This window comes from Anolis carolinensis, unplaced genomic scaffold (genome assembly GCF_035594765.1).
Source record: "Anolis carolinensis isolate JA03-04 unplaced genomic scaffold, rAnoCar3.1.pri scaffold_8, whole genome shotgun sequence".
Lineage (NCBI taxonomy): Eukaryota > Metazoa > Chordata > Lepidosauria > Squamata > Dactyloidae > Anolis > Anolis carolinensis.
In genome coordinates, this window is record NW_026943819.1 from 16307284 (window position 1) to 16321846 (window position 14563).

The 14563-nt window shown below is 44.0% G+C and overlaps 1 protein-coding gene across 3 annotated transcripts in view; it reads right to left on the minus strand.

The window, feature by feature from the left end:
• Positions 1–5174: 5174 nt before the first annotated feature.
• Positions 5175–14563, minus strand: part of robo3 (roundabout guidance receptor 3) — a 232753-nt gene continuing 223364 nt past the window's right edge. For 2 of the 3 annotated variants that reach the window (XM_062961268.1, XM_008119088.3), the window contains exons 17-28: positions 14074–14268; positions 13244–13267; positions 13090–13132; positions 12709–12866; positions 12070–12345; positions 11402–11555; positions 10178–10405; positions 9140–9321; positions 7599–7706; positions 7295–7477; positions 6670–6827; positions 5175–5702 (exon numbers count right to left, since the gene is read on the minus strand). In XM_062961268.1, the coding sequence (XP_062817338.1) occupies positions 5691–5702; positions 6670–6827; positions 7295–7477; positions 7599–7706; positions 9140–9321; positions 10178–10405; positions 11402–11555; positions 12070–12345; positions 12709–12866; positions 13090–13132; positions 13244–13267; positions 14074–14268 (1721 nt within the window). In that variant the 3' untranslated portion in view covers positions 5175–5690. The remainder of the gene's footprint in view (positions 5703–6669; positions 6828–7294; positions 7478–7598; positions 7707–9139; positions 9322–10177; positions 10406–11401; positions 11556–12069; positions 12346–12708; positions 12867–13089; positions 13133–13243; positions 13268–14073; positions 14269–14563) is intronic. The other variant, XM_062961269.1, reaches the window with a different exon arrangement.

Consider the following 14563-nt stretch of genomic DNA (forward strand, 5'->3'; position numbering starts at 1 on the left):
TTGTGCAAGAAGATAACTGGATAAACTCCTTGCAGGGTGTCTGAAAAAAAAATCCTTGCTTAACCCGGACCTAAGTCAACAAGAGGATTCATTCTTCTCAAAATATAACTTTCCAAGGTCTGGTCCTGGTGTTGCTTTTGAGCAACTTCAAGGTTTGAGATCTCTACTCTTATGGGTCTTTCTCTTAAACTGGTCTTGGATTGGAAAGCCCTTCATATTTAAGAAAGATTTCTAACATCTCTTCAAAAAGAGGTCATCTTTTTAAAAGTGGCACTCATGACTGTATCCCCTATGTGCATTTCTTGTATCTGTGTGGGATGCTGCATGCGACACCAAATGCTGAAATACATGAGCAGGCAGGTGCTATTGTATCCATATCTCAACTGTGGACTTTCCAAAAATTGTAAACTTTTTTCAAAGGCTGTCTACAGTGGGAAACAAGATGATGAACCAGTTAGACCTTTGGTTTGATCTAACATGGTTCATATTACAGAATGCTAACCTAGTGGCTTGTGGGTTTTACTTCAAATCATTCATTCTTAGCATTCTTGATACAAGTTTGAAATCCGGCTTACCTACAAGTCTCAGAATCCCTGGCCAAAAGTTAAGGCTGAGCAATGGTTGGGCTATAGCATTTTGTATTCCAGTCAGCTTTAGAGTACTCGGTGAGCCAGGCAAGGGCAGAGAGTTAAGTGCTTTTGCTCAGTTTGAAAACAGGGATGGATAATTTTATGACTGCAATGATAATTTTATGAGCAGAGCTTTGCCTTCTGAAGATGAGCTAATTGGATTTGGCATTTCAGGACATTGGCTGAGCCAGGTACAGGCTTCCACCTTTGTATGTGAGCAGCCTGACCTAATTAGCTAAATACATCTCTTACCACTTGGTACCAGATGCTTGGCTGTCAGGTCTCCCCTGCTTTGCAGCAACTCATTGGCTTATTGAGGGCTACTTCCTCTCTCTATGGTGGAAAACAGCAATTTAATGCCGGTGTGGAACCACCCTAAATTATCACTTTCCACCACTCTACTAAAAGAAAAGTTCATGTAAAAATATAAGGTACAGTATTTATATTGACCCAAAGATAAGACAAGTGGAAACTATTAATCTGTAAAGCAGCCTTCCTTTTTTCCTGCTGCTCTCTGCCTTATTAAGCACTATTGTCATCTTGATATGGCCAAGATATGATAGTCTCAATGGCATCATCCTGGCTCCTCAGAAGAGCTCAGGCTTAATTTGCACAGATAGTATGACCTATACCCCCCTCCACCAAAATGTCAACTCCTGCAAGCTGAGTTCAACATGCAAGTCATTTGCATTCAGAAAAGAGGAGAGGGCAAAAAACATACTCTTCGCTGTACGCTGCTGCAATCCTTAGCCTTTCTGCAATCCTGGCCAATTTGATGTTGCTTGGTGTGGAGATGTGGCAGGGGGGAATCTTTTTATCCCACTGCTGCCACCAATTGTAAAGATGAGGCAGGGAAGAATCTTTTTATTAATTATATTATTATATATTTAACTATATATCCGCTGCCACCAATTGTGGAGATGTCAGGCAGAGGGGAATTTTTATTTCTTCTTTGTTCTTTATTCACTTTAGATGGTAGCGTTACTTAGTTTTGAATATAGGTGACAGAGGCTTGGATGTTGGAGAACACTAAAAAGTTTATTCAGGCACAGAGCTTAGTGGTTACAGTAACTTCTTTAAAGGCACTTAGATAATGGTTGCAAAGTTATTAACTGATCACTTTGGATCTAACTGGGATTGCTTTCCCTTCCTACTCAGACTCTACAAATAAACCTAAACAAGTCACCTAACTTGCTTAATTTAACACCACTAGAGATCTGAGTTTCCTTGGTTTCCCTAACCTGGAACCAGTGTCTTCCCTGTGACTAAAATCACAGACTAAACTGTTTTTTAAAACATTCCCTCCTTTTCCTTCAAACGGCGGTTGGCTCCGCCCTCATTACTATGGCAACCTGCCTCAGGATGCTGAGCTGGTTACAATCCCCCATGCACTGGTAACTAATACTTACCCTTTTAAACATAGTTAAACATGACCTTCAAAATGAAACCAAACATGACATCTATAAATCAAAATAAAACACACTTCTTTACACTTGGCTACATGTGTCCCATGAAATGTTGGAACAGGGAACTTTATTCAAAAGATACAACCTGTTTGAAAGGACACCAACTTCTCTGAGGATGGGAGCAGAAGAAATATGTTATGAGGAGTTTGGCGATGAAAAGAAAAGTGTTTTGACTGCCTTTGGCCTCAGGGCTACCCTCTGCCTATCCTTACATACAGCCCTACTTGCCGAAAACCCTCAGTTGCCATCACAGGAGGAAATGGGACAGTTGGCTTCCCAGGAGGACGTTATCCAAAGTGTGCATCCTGGTACAGTGAATACTTAGAGCCGAACAAGGCAAATGACCTTGTGGCCTCCTGCCCGTCCTTTGCCAGGTGTTCAGAGCCACTTGGCAGCCTTTGTGGCCCCTTCTGGTTTAATCAGGGAACTCCAGAGGGGTTTCCTCTTGGAGAGAGGCTAAATAAACACAGGCAGCTGTTCAGCAGGGAGTTTGGGGAAACCAACCCTTTTGTGTCCCTGAAATGTGGCTGAGGCCTTGTTTCCGACTATATATATTACATAATCTTCTGAATAGAAGTCTAATGCAGTCTGCGGTGGTGATGAGTTTAGCATCTGTGATCTTAAGACAATGTGACTGAAACTTTTGGGACATCTGTCATCAATGAATGAAGTCAATTATTTTGTTGAATCTGGAGTCAGCAGGGTTAGATTAGAAACTGGAGCTGGGCTACAGCCAACATTCGGCCAATGGTATCTCCCAATTCAGCTAGGCAATGGGAAACTGCAGACCTGAAGCTACTGTTTTGGCAAAAAAACAAAAAAAACAAAACCCACCCAGAATCTCCTACATTTTTATTGGCTGGAGAATGCTATGAAGTTTAAGATTTTTAAAAGCATTCTGGATGTAATATATACTGAGCATCTGCCATTTTTGTATAAAATTGCAACAAACATCTTAGGAAATGGTGGGAAAACTCCCGTATGGATCTTTTAAGAAACGAATCATACATAGACTGCATATGTGTCTTTGGGCAAGATAATGGGAAAGCAGTGAGAATGGGAGACACATGTGGCTCAGACAGCAACTGGCTCAAGGCCACCCAGAGAGCTTGAAGGCAGATTAAATGGCCTCAGGCAGCAAATGTCTTAGACCATCCCTGAGCCCTGAACTCAGAACCAGACAGTTGTGCCGCTCATTAAAGCAAACTTTGGAGCCAGGGAAATAATTAAACTCATACGTCCTGCAGCTTTCCAAACACCTCTGCCCTTGTTATGCTATGTTGAAGGATGCAAGGTGAGATTACAGAGCTCGGGGCTGCAAAGCTCCATGTATGGTTATTATATGGTTGTTCTCGGTACATAAAGCATATAACAATATATGTTATTACAGAATTACATTACTATACTGCCCGTAGGTCTGCATCCATTATGACCTCCTTGGATCTTAGTTCTTTCGTGTTGCAAGACATGTCTCTTGGGAGGGCTAGGGACTAAGAGATGGATCTGCACAGCCAGAAAGGCCAGGAAATGCCCACTTCTACAACATAAGGAAAATCAGCTGACAAACTGGAGCAGTTTACAAACTGGAGCAGTGGCAGCATAACAAGTAAATATATACCCAGGGAGACATGAATGGGGAAAAAACATACAAAGAAAGAAGGAAAATACACCAAGGGAATGGAGCCACTCACCTGTCTTTAATTCTGGGCAGCTGCTTTGCAACATCTCCCCGCCCCTGTTTTTTTGTTTTCTGCAGTCTTAAACTTATTTCCCAAGAATTGAGCCACATGCAGCACAGTGAGACTTTGCATAAAAAGCATGTAGGGTTTAACTATAAGACCCCCTTTCATCAGTTTGCAGCTCTGATGGAAACAAATAAGAGAGCTGCAAGGGTAGTAATATCTCTCCTATACCTGCTCCCATCTGTTCAATGAACAGCAGGCTAACCTGTCAAAATGAAGCTAGTGATGCTTTTGCACCTCCGTTGTATCCCCTGCACCAGGAAATGTGCCTCAAACTGTACATGCTAAGCAGCTGACAGATTGTTAACAATGGAGAATCAGAATTAAAGGATGACCATCCCCTCCAACTCAGATGCAGGACCAAATAATGGCACTATTTCAGCAGCAGCTATTTTAATTAAAGGTCTGGGGACAGTTGTACCTCTGTGTGCTCAGCGGCACAGGAATTGCAGGTTAAGCTGTGTCACCTGATCCGTGTCCTCTGTCAAGTGTTTCTAAAGCCCCGCAGTGCTAACATACACACACTGACATTTGGCTTGCTGTGCTCATGCCAAACTAACCTCCATTTATGGGCAAATAACCTGACTGACTGGGCAGCCGGTCATCGTTTGTGCTGGGCTGAAACCCAAGGCTGCATGGCGGGCTTGCCAATGTTTGTCAGCACCTGCTATTAGACAGGAACTGGCTTTCCTTTCAGGTTTGTACTGCTGTGATTTTGGACTATTCCGTTTGTATGCAGAGCTGTGGCTCGTGATATACTGTCCATTATTTCAAATCCAGGTGCAATACAAAAATATAATCTATCTATACAACTGGATGTAGGGCTGCTGAGTAAAATAAGGGACAGGGCTTTTGTAGCTTTATTAACAACTTTCAAAGTTGTTATGCCCAACAATTTAAACCACAGGAGTCCTGTCCCTTATTTCACTTGGGAACGCTAGTTGGAAGGTATCTCAATGGGCATCTAGTCCAATTCCTTTTGATGCAGGAAATCCACACATCCTTAACAGATGTCTAGTCAACCTGAGTTTTAAAAACTCCTCTACCTATTTCAGCCTGCCACCCACTGAGGCAGTCTGCTCTGCTGTGAAGCAGCTCTTTATGTCAATAGCAGCTGCTGCTGGAAAGGTGCCTTCTCCAAATAGATTTTGGAAATGTTAATATATTTTGTACTATATCTCCAAAAATCCTCCAGCCAGCATGCTTTACTTTACTTCATGGGAAAGTATCTTTTCCAAGTTCTGGTTTTGAACAGACTCTCCTGTATGCTCTTCTGTGCTCTCCATGATTCCCTCTGTGTCCAGTTCCAAGGAGGAAGTGAAGGGAAACCAGCCAGATCCAGGTTAACAAACAGCTTTATTGGTCATTTTACAAAATGATTCATGAGCAACCAAAGAACACCCCAGTGTCGCCTGCTTTGGGGCTGAGCACCTGGGCAATATCTGAGCGTGTGCTTAGTATGTTGGAGGCTGCTCCTCAATGCCCATCCTGAGCTAGATGACCAAAGGCAAACCCTCTTCCCCACCACTTTCTCCAATCCCACCCTCCTCCCACTGGGCACGGGCTCTTCAGTTGCAGTAATGCCAAAGAAAGAAAACAAAACAAAACCAACAATCCTCCATAGGCCTTGAGTGGCCCTGGACTGGAGCATCCCTTTGTCCTGATTTATAAATACAGCTATCCATGGCTTCCAGAGACTGCTGACAGCCAGGGAACAAACTTATATACAAGGGCCTGGGCTGCATGGTTCCTTATGAAAGGTCATAAATTAGAAGCATGGGACTTCTATCCCACCCCAGCCCAAAGTCCACAGATGGCCATTTCGTAAGCTCTCATGCCAACTCCATTTCGTTTCATCTTTTCTCCTGAAAGGACAAAGGGGACAACACATCAGAAAGTCTGACTCTACCTTTCCCTCATTCTACCTTTAATCCTCCTGCCAGTTTTTAGCAACCAATAAATAAATAAGCATCGACGCTTGTTCACTGTCCACTTCAATTTCTCTGCTTAACTTTGTATATCTTTTTCCTAGTGGCCTAGGGGATAAAAGCCTTGTGACTTGAAGGTTGGGTTGCTGATCTGAAGCTTTGCCAGGTTCGAATCCCACCCGGGGAGAGTGCGGATGAGCTCCCTCTATCAGCTCCAGCGCCATGCGGGGACATGAGAGAAGCCTCCCATAAGGATGGTAAAACATCAAAACATCCGGGTGTCCCCTGGGCAACGTCCTTGCAGATGGCCAATTCTCTCACTCCAGAAGCAACTCAGGTTGCTCCTGACACGAAAAAAGCCACCTGAATTGATTACTGCCCCTTAGAGGCACACTGTTGTGACATGACAATGTTTGACACAATGCCCCCCAATTAAAATTACCCGCTTCCCTGATATCCTCTTCATAGCAATAGATTTTATGAGTAATGCAAATCATGTTGTTTTTGTCTGCATGCAGTTAAGAAAATATTTGCTTCATAGTGAACAGGCACTATGGGATAGCAATTGGATTAGGGAACTAGCACAACCAAAGGGATTTATTCCTCACCCCCTGAACCTTGGTCCTGAGTCAAATCAAGGTCTGCAGTGTTGGCCCTTAAAGCCTTGGCAGCTGGGAAAGAAGGGCTAAGGGATATTTTGGCCCACAGCTTCCAGGATCCCAGCATAGTAAAGGTCTACAGTCCACAATATCTGAAGGGCCAAGATTTCCCTGTTGTTGCACTGGAGCACTTCATGTGCTATTTCCAGGCACATGTTGATGCATCTCCTAGAACTAACATCCCTCTTGTTCTCTGTGCCAAAAGCAAGAAATAAGACTGAACATAGGAAGGGCTACAGCATCACCTCACTGCGTTCGCCTGTTGTCCGGCTGCGCCCTGACCCGTGACCCCGAGATGCCGTTGACCCCCTGGAAGAAGAACTTCCTGTTGTGGAGCAATTGCTTGACATCTGGCTTCTGGAGAGAAAGCTGGGCTTGCTGTAGGGGATGATTTCCTCCTCTGCTAGAGAGAGAAAAAAGCATACACAACACGAAAACAGGCTGTGGTTTCACCCATGCTGTGCTGTCATTTGGTATTCAGAGCAGCTGCCTGTGTGTTAATGGATGGAAGCCCAGGCAGGTTAAGTCATCTATCATCATCGATCATCATCTAGACACACCGAGGAATAATTATAAGGGTTTATCTAGGCAGAAATGCAATTGAGAGTGCTGGGAGTCCTTAGAACGCATTACAAGGAACTGAGCGCAGAGGGTTTACTGCTTATCCCTGTCAACAGCACTTTCCCACTGAGACTATGTGGACATTGGGGATTTGACATGATGACAGAGGACTCCTAATCCCCAAAATTTTGGTACTTCCAGAAGGTAACGGGATGCCTTAGCAAGTACCCCATAATGAATGTTGCATAAATTGGTTTCAGGTATAACAAACCCCCAGCACGGGAAAGTGATCACTGTAGCTAGCATTACCTTCTTTGTGCTGGTGGTAGTGCTGGCCTGCCATTGTGCGATGGATAACTTTCCTCTCCATAGCAAAGGAGCCATTCAGATCCTTCTCCAGGGCAGAAGGGTCACAGTCCAATCGTGAAGTGCTGTCGGGAGCAGAACTGCCAAGGTCTTCTTCAGGAGGCGGCAAAGGAGGTGGTGGAAGGTCTGCAAGCAGAACGGAGAGGGAGGAGCAGTCAGTGCCTCATTCCACAAGGCTCACAGGGCTTCCTCAGGAAGTCCCCACATCATTTGCTCTGAGAAAGAATGCAACTGGCTTTGTGCTTACCTCCCTGCTTCTTCTCTCGGCGGTAGTGGCTAGACTTGGACTTCTTCTTTCCTTTTCCTTTCTCTCCTGGAGGAAGAGGCATATCCCCTAGGTTTGGATGGGGTTTCCCTGTCAGTAAAAATCCAACATTTGAATCAGAAGCTATCAGTCAGCAATTTTGTTGATTCAGTAATAATAATAATAATAATCCTTACAGCCCAGGAGCAAGCCATCAGAACAAATGCAATTAAGGCCAAGATTGAAAAATCAGCTGATGACCCAAAATGCAGACTGTGCAAGGAAACCGACGAAACCATTGATCATATCTTCAGTAAGATGCTGTCAGAAAATTGCATGGGCAGACTACAAACAGAGGCACAACTATGTGACCCAAATGATTCATTGGAACGTATGCCTCAAGTACCACCTCCTTGCAGCAAAGAACTGGTGGGATCACAAACCTGCAAAAGTATTGGAAAATGAGCACGCAAAGATACTGTGGGACTTCCGAATCCAGACTGACAAAGTTCTAGAACACAACACACCAGACATCACAGTTGTGGAAAAGAAAAAGGGTTGGATCATTGATGTTGCCATCCCAGGTGACAGTCGCATTGACGAAAAACAACAGGAAAAACTCAGCCGCTATCAGGACCTCAAGATTGAACTTCAAAGACTCTGGCAGAAACCAGTGCAGGTGGTCCCGGTGGTGATCGGCACATTGGGTGCCATGCCAAAAGATCTCAGCCGGCATTTGGAAACAATAGACATTGACAACATTACGATCTGCCAACTGCAAAAGGCCACCCTACTGGGATCTGCACGCATCATCCGAAAATACATCACACAGTCCTAGACACTTGGGAAGTGTTCGACTTGTGATTTTGTGATACGAAATCCAGCATATCTATCTGGTTTGCTGTGTCATAATCAAATAATAATAATAATAATAATAATAATAATAATAATAATAATAATAATAATAATAATAATAATAATAATAATAATTTATTTGTATACCGCTCTATCTCCCCAAAGGGACTCAGGGCGGTTTCCAACACAGGTAACATTCAATTACCAACACAAAAATATACAGATACAGCCATAATAAAACATCAACATAATTACTATTGATTCTACCCAAAACTCAGCTCTGGTGAAGGCTAGCAGTTATTCTGGTGGATGGATGGAGAAAAAGAAGAGTTACAACTATATTGGAGATTCTTTAGGGCAGCTAACCAAGGTTAGAAGCCCTTCTTGCTCAATGAAAGACAGGGACACGTGTTAAATATGTTTTTGCCCCATCTTCCCTTTAAGAAGCTAAGAGAATTGTGCACAATCCCATCCCCTGCCTACTTGAGCTTGACAACAATCTGTTATGTGAAGCAGACCAGGCTTAGAAACCCAGAGAATGTCATGGCTAAGCAGGGATTTGAACTCTGGTCTCCACAACCCTAATGTGACACTGAATAACCCCTGCTAGACTCTGTCACTCTTCATTCTTAAAAGGATTAGATGGCTGTGCATGACCAGGAATTGCTTGTTGGAGAAAATGCACCCACCTATTCCTGAGGAGTCCACATTCTCTGCATTGTGCCCTGGGGTCTGGCTCAGGTTACGTCGATGACCTTGCCGGGAAGTAATGCCTTCAGGTCCCTCTTCAGGCATGTTGAGATTTGGGTTTGACTGAGTCAAAGGAGGACTTGAGGCCCTCGGGAATGGCCCTGAGCCATTGGGTTGCCGCCTTGAAAATAAGAAGCAGGAAGGCAGTCATGAGGGAAGGGAGGACAAAGGGGCAAAATCAACTCTTTGCATGGTTCTATTTATCCTTTGCACTCAAAATCAAAGCAAAATTCAGTGTCAAATCAGCTCTTATTTTTGCATTACTTCACTTCTTCACTTCACTTCACTTCACTTCACTTTATTTCTTAATTAGTCGCTCTCCACTAGAGTGCTCCGAGTGACTTACAATTTAAAAACCATTCCACAATATAAAAACATTCAACCTAAAAACATTCAACAGTGACTATTTGGCAAATTAGATCTGATTTACTTAAATGCACAACCAAACAGCCAAGTCTTGAGCGCTTTTCCAAAAGGTCGCAACTCCGATATTGCTCTAACATATGGAGGCAATGAGTTCCACAGAATTGGAGCATAGGTCGAAAAGGCTCTACGCCTTGTAGCTTCCAGGTGTACCTCCCTAGGGCCCGGTACGTATAGGAGATTTTCCTGGGAGGATCGAGGTGACCACTGATGGAAGAAAGGAATGAGGCAGCCCCTAAGATATAATGGTCCTTGGCCATTTCGAGCTCTAAATGTCAGGATCAGTGTCTTGTAAGAGATCCAATGTTCTAAAAGCTGGATTTTGCTTATCCAGATGATGGTGTAAATATTTCTAAATTTCCAATAGCTATCATGGGGACTAGACATCTTCATTTAAATCTGAAAATCTGGGGATGTTGATCAAAACAAAACTTGGCACAATGGTGACATAAAAAAACCAATAGGACCTTAGGAAAGCAAGGAATTTAAGGGTAGTATGTGAGATAGTTTTGCACGGGCAGACTGCATGCATTGTAACCAAACAAGGTTCATACCTTGGTAGATGTGGGATCTCAAAGTGATGCAGTCTTGGGATATCCTCCGAAGCTCGGATCTCTTCCCGGGGTGAGGGCGTTAATGTAACTGTGGACTGCTGCCCGTATGAATTCGCAGGAGAGGAAGCATCGCCTCGAGGAGGAGGTGGAGGACACGCTTCTTCCTGGATGTTCTCCATCAGGTAAGTCCTTTCTGGCAGAGGCGGACACCACTCTCCCACCTCTGAGCTGCAAAATGATTGAGATACTTTGACTGGGGCATATTAGGCTCTCTGTCCAGTGTTGTCACCAGTGGGGTGCATGGGGTGTGGGCTCTGCCAGGTGACAGCATCCGAGGGGGCGACACCTGTCCAGTAGTAATAGTCCCATGGCTTTCATAAGGTTTTCCTAGACAAGAGATACTCAGAACAGGGAAATACAGCTTTCTCAGAAATATAGCCTATAGCACCTGGTATTCTTTGACAGTCTCCCATGCAAAGACAAACCAGTGCTGACCCTACTTACTCTCAAAAATAAGACAGGATCTAGTGCTTTTGAGATAATTGGGCAAAGCAGAAGGTCATAGACCTAGTATTGAGTGTTGTAACCCTTACACTGGTGTTTCTTGTGACATCTTTTAATTGTACGTGTGTGTATGTTGTTGAGCAAAGAGTAAGGAGATTTGCCCTAAAAGTTGTAGCAGCTTGTATGGGTGGACAGACTTTCAGTGAAAAATGCATCAATTGCTTGTCCTAAGGCAACATTTCTAAGAACATCTGTTGACACAAGTTCTTTCAAATGTAGGACACCCCCTCTCCCAATTTACATGTTTTCCTACTAATGTTTTGAAAAGCAATTTGACCAGAATAGGATACTGTAGCACAAGAATTCTCTATTTCTCACTAAAAGCACATCAAACACAAAATCACATGTGTTATGGGTTAGTTTAATTTAGAAAAAATGTTGGTAGCAAAGCATGAATCTATTTTATATATGAATCTATTTCCCCATATTGCTTGGTTTTGCCTGCATGCTCTACAAGAACACAATGCTGTTTCCACTGATGCTGCTTTTTCCTATAGTCAATGATTTTGTCAAACTTTCTGGTATTTAACTCCAATGTTGCAACATAATCTGTACTGGAAAAGGTCCATAGCGTGACACCATGAGATGCTACACAATTGCCCTCCCAACTTGACTAACATTCTAAGAAATGTTATTTGCTGTCTTTCATTTAACTCTTACCTGACTTCAACTTCTTCCTCTTCCTCTCCCTCCTCTTCCTCCACATACTGGCTGAGCTCACTGGCAGACGGTGGTGGAGGAAGCACTTCTGTCCAGTTCAGGGATGGCGTTTTCACTGGTTTCCCCATTGATTTCTGCTTCATTGGTTTAGCAACTATGAAGACAGATGGAAGTCAAAGAGACTCTCTCAAGCACAGTGAAAGGTTAGTCTAGATGTTGTTTGATTATGGAAAATCCCATATTCAGAAGCAAGTACCATCAAGATCTGTTGGACTACACTTGTGAATCAGATCTATCTAGCACTTTGCTGTCTACACTGATAAGCAGCATCTCAAAGAAACATGTTTATTTAGAGCAGTAGTTCTCAACCTGGGGTCCCCAAATGTTTTGGCCTTCCATTCCCAGAAATCCTAACAGTTGGTAATCTGGCTGGGATTTCTGGGAGTTGTAGGCCAAAAACATTTGGGGACCCCAGGTTGAGAACCACTGATTTAGAGAGTCAGTCTGAAACTTTCACTATGAAATAATGATCCTTTGGTAAGATATGTGTTTGCAATGTCTCACATTAATCCCTGCCAATTGTGTGTCTTCCTACAATTTAATTCTAGATTTATACTCTCATCACTAGCCTCTTCATAAACGAGGTGTTTTCTGCTGATAATTCCTACCAGGTTCAGCCCTGCTCCGTTCAGGCTGGGCGTACTGGATGCTGGGGATCCCAGGCTGGGTGATCCACTGGCTCTCCTCTTCATCAGGTGAGTGGAGATGGGTAGCACCATATGGCATCACAGGTGTTGTGGCATACGGGGTGGTATGCTGGGAAAAGCCCCCATTAAACGTCCTCATGTCATCACTGGCAGGGTCAATGGTGCTGTAAATGGGCCCATCGGACACACCTGTCCCAAATTTCTCAGTCTGAGCAATGTAATTGGAAATCCCAGCATCTGCAAACAAGGAGTCAATGTCACAATTGTGCTTTCCTAGGTCTTCTGCTTCAGCAGGAGCAGATTTTGTGTGCTTGGACTTTAAGCACTTCCCACACTTGTGGGTTTCAAGAATTCCCTCTACTAATCCATTCTTGAAGGGGAGGAGGATTAGTCCCACTGCCTTCCTCTTTAAACTAGGGGGAGGTCATGACCTGGAAGCCTGCTTTGGTAGTCTCAGCAGTTTCCTATTTTGTGTACACAAAAAGATTAAACCTCTTACTTGAATCTCTTCATCCCAAACTCTGTAATGTCCAAACGTCCTATCTACAAACCAAACATATATGTCTTCTGCTCACCACTCCTAATGTGATGGAGCCTTACCATTGTAGTATCTTTCGGTAGCATTGTGGTTTCCTGGGCAGCAGGTCACTCCAGGCTCCTTTGTTTTCCCATTTCTCAGTAGGTTTGGGCCTGGCCATGATTCCGCCAGCCATGGATAGCTGGAGGCACTGGTGGCCATGGCAAGCATGCCCGGCCGGCTGGAGGAGAGATGCAAAATCAAGATTATATCTTTTCTGGTCTGTCATCTGATTTTGTTCAAAGGTCTGCTACTACATATTGAATCAATTCTTGAATTGTGGGTAGATCCAATTGATTTAATGGGCCTACTTTAGTCATGGCTTGTGAATTTTGTAAGGCTACAACACAATGAAAACTGAGCCACCCTTTTCCTCCCTCCCTCCCTCCCTCTGTTGCACCCACCTGCCACTGCTCCGTGAGGCCCCATCCATGTGGGGGAAAGACACTGAAAGAAAAGATCCACATCAGGTCAGTGACACTTTCCTGACCCAGATTGGTTTGGCGAGGAGTGCAGAGGGAAAAGCAATGTAATGGAATTGGAGACAAGAAGCCTTACCTGCTGGCGTGTATGCAAAGGAAGCTGTGAAAGAAAACAAGCAAAAGAGTGAGGCAGCTCATAACAAGTCACGCCTGTGGTCAGCAGCGGTGGGGAAGAACCTAAGGCAGCTGAGGGGATTGTAGCTGTGCAATAGAGCACAAGCATGGCATGCAAAAGACCATGCAATCATAACCATATCACTACTGGTTGGAAAGACCAAATGATGGGGCCCAGGAAGATCATTCCCAGTACTAGATGGACAAACAGCCTGACTCAGTGTCAAAACTACTGAGCAGCAGCCTAGGTTTACATTCTGGAGAAATAATGCCTGACAATGTTCATTTCAGTCAGTAACAATGGAAGAGCTAGACTTCAGGTTGTGACCCAACCCGAGCCTAAAGGATTCTGACTTTTGAAGCAAGAAGCCTTGATCGAAGACCTCTAGAATCTGGTTTTCAAGTCCTTGCACCACACAGGGAACTAAACTTTCATATCAAGGGCCCAATGTTTCACATTTTCTCAGCAACAGTATGAAGGAGATTGAACTGAATCTTTGAAGAGGAGGAGGAGGAAGAGGAGGACAGAGGAGATAAGGTTTCAGACTGAAGATCTGCCCTTTTAAGGTCCTCCACTCCGCAAAGAATGGGTGAACCATGGCATTAGTGGTTTGCCCCTCAAGGAATACAGGCATTCAGTCACTCTCACTATCTTTGGACAGGCAGCTCTCCATGGTGCTGCCTTCTAAGGTTCTCCCTGGACTTGGGAACATGGCTGGGCAGTTAGGCAGCCAAGCAACACTTTCCTTCCTGATAGGAAGAGGAAGGAGGAGATAGGAAGTCTTGTCTCACCTGTGTAGTGACTTAGTTCCTTCCTCTTTTTCCGACGACAGTAGATCCACACACTGAAGCACATGAGGATGACCCAGCAGGCTCCTCCAATGCCGGCTATGAAGGCTGGCTGTTTCACCACGTCTGTGATCTGTTCAGCAAGGCTCACACTGTCCCCGTTGCTCACAGACACAGTGTCCTGGTCTGGCAAAGGCTCTGCGCCATGCAGGGGAGGAAGAAGTATCCAGTCAGAGGAGATAAATATGACAAGAGATGCTAATTGCTATCAAGATGAGAAAAAAGGTGAAAACTATCTAATCCAAGTACCTCCCTGCCCCAGGTCCCAAATCCTAAAGCAAAACCAATTTCCCTGACATCTAGTAGGGGGAATTCTAGTACCCAACTTCTCGTTTTTCTGCAAATTTTATGGAGGACTGTCCCATCACATCAACAACTATTGTGAGCCACTCCAAATGCCATTATTATTATTATTATTATTATTATTATTATT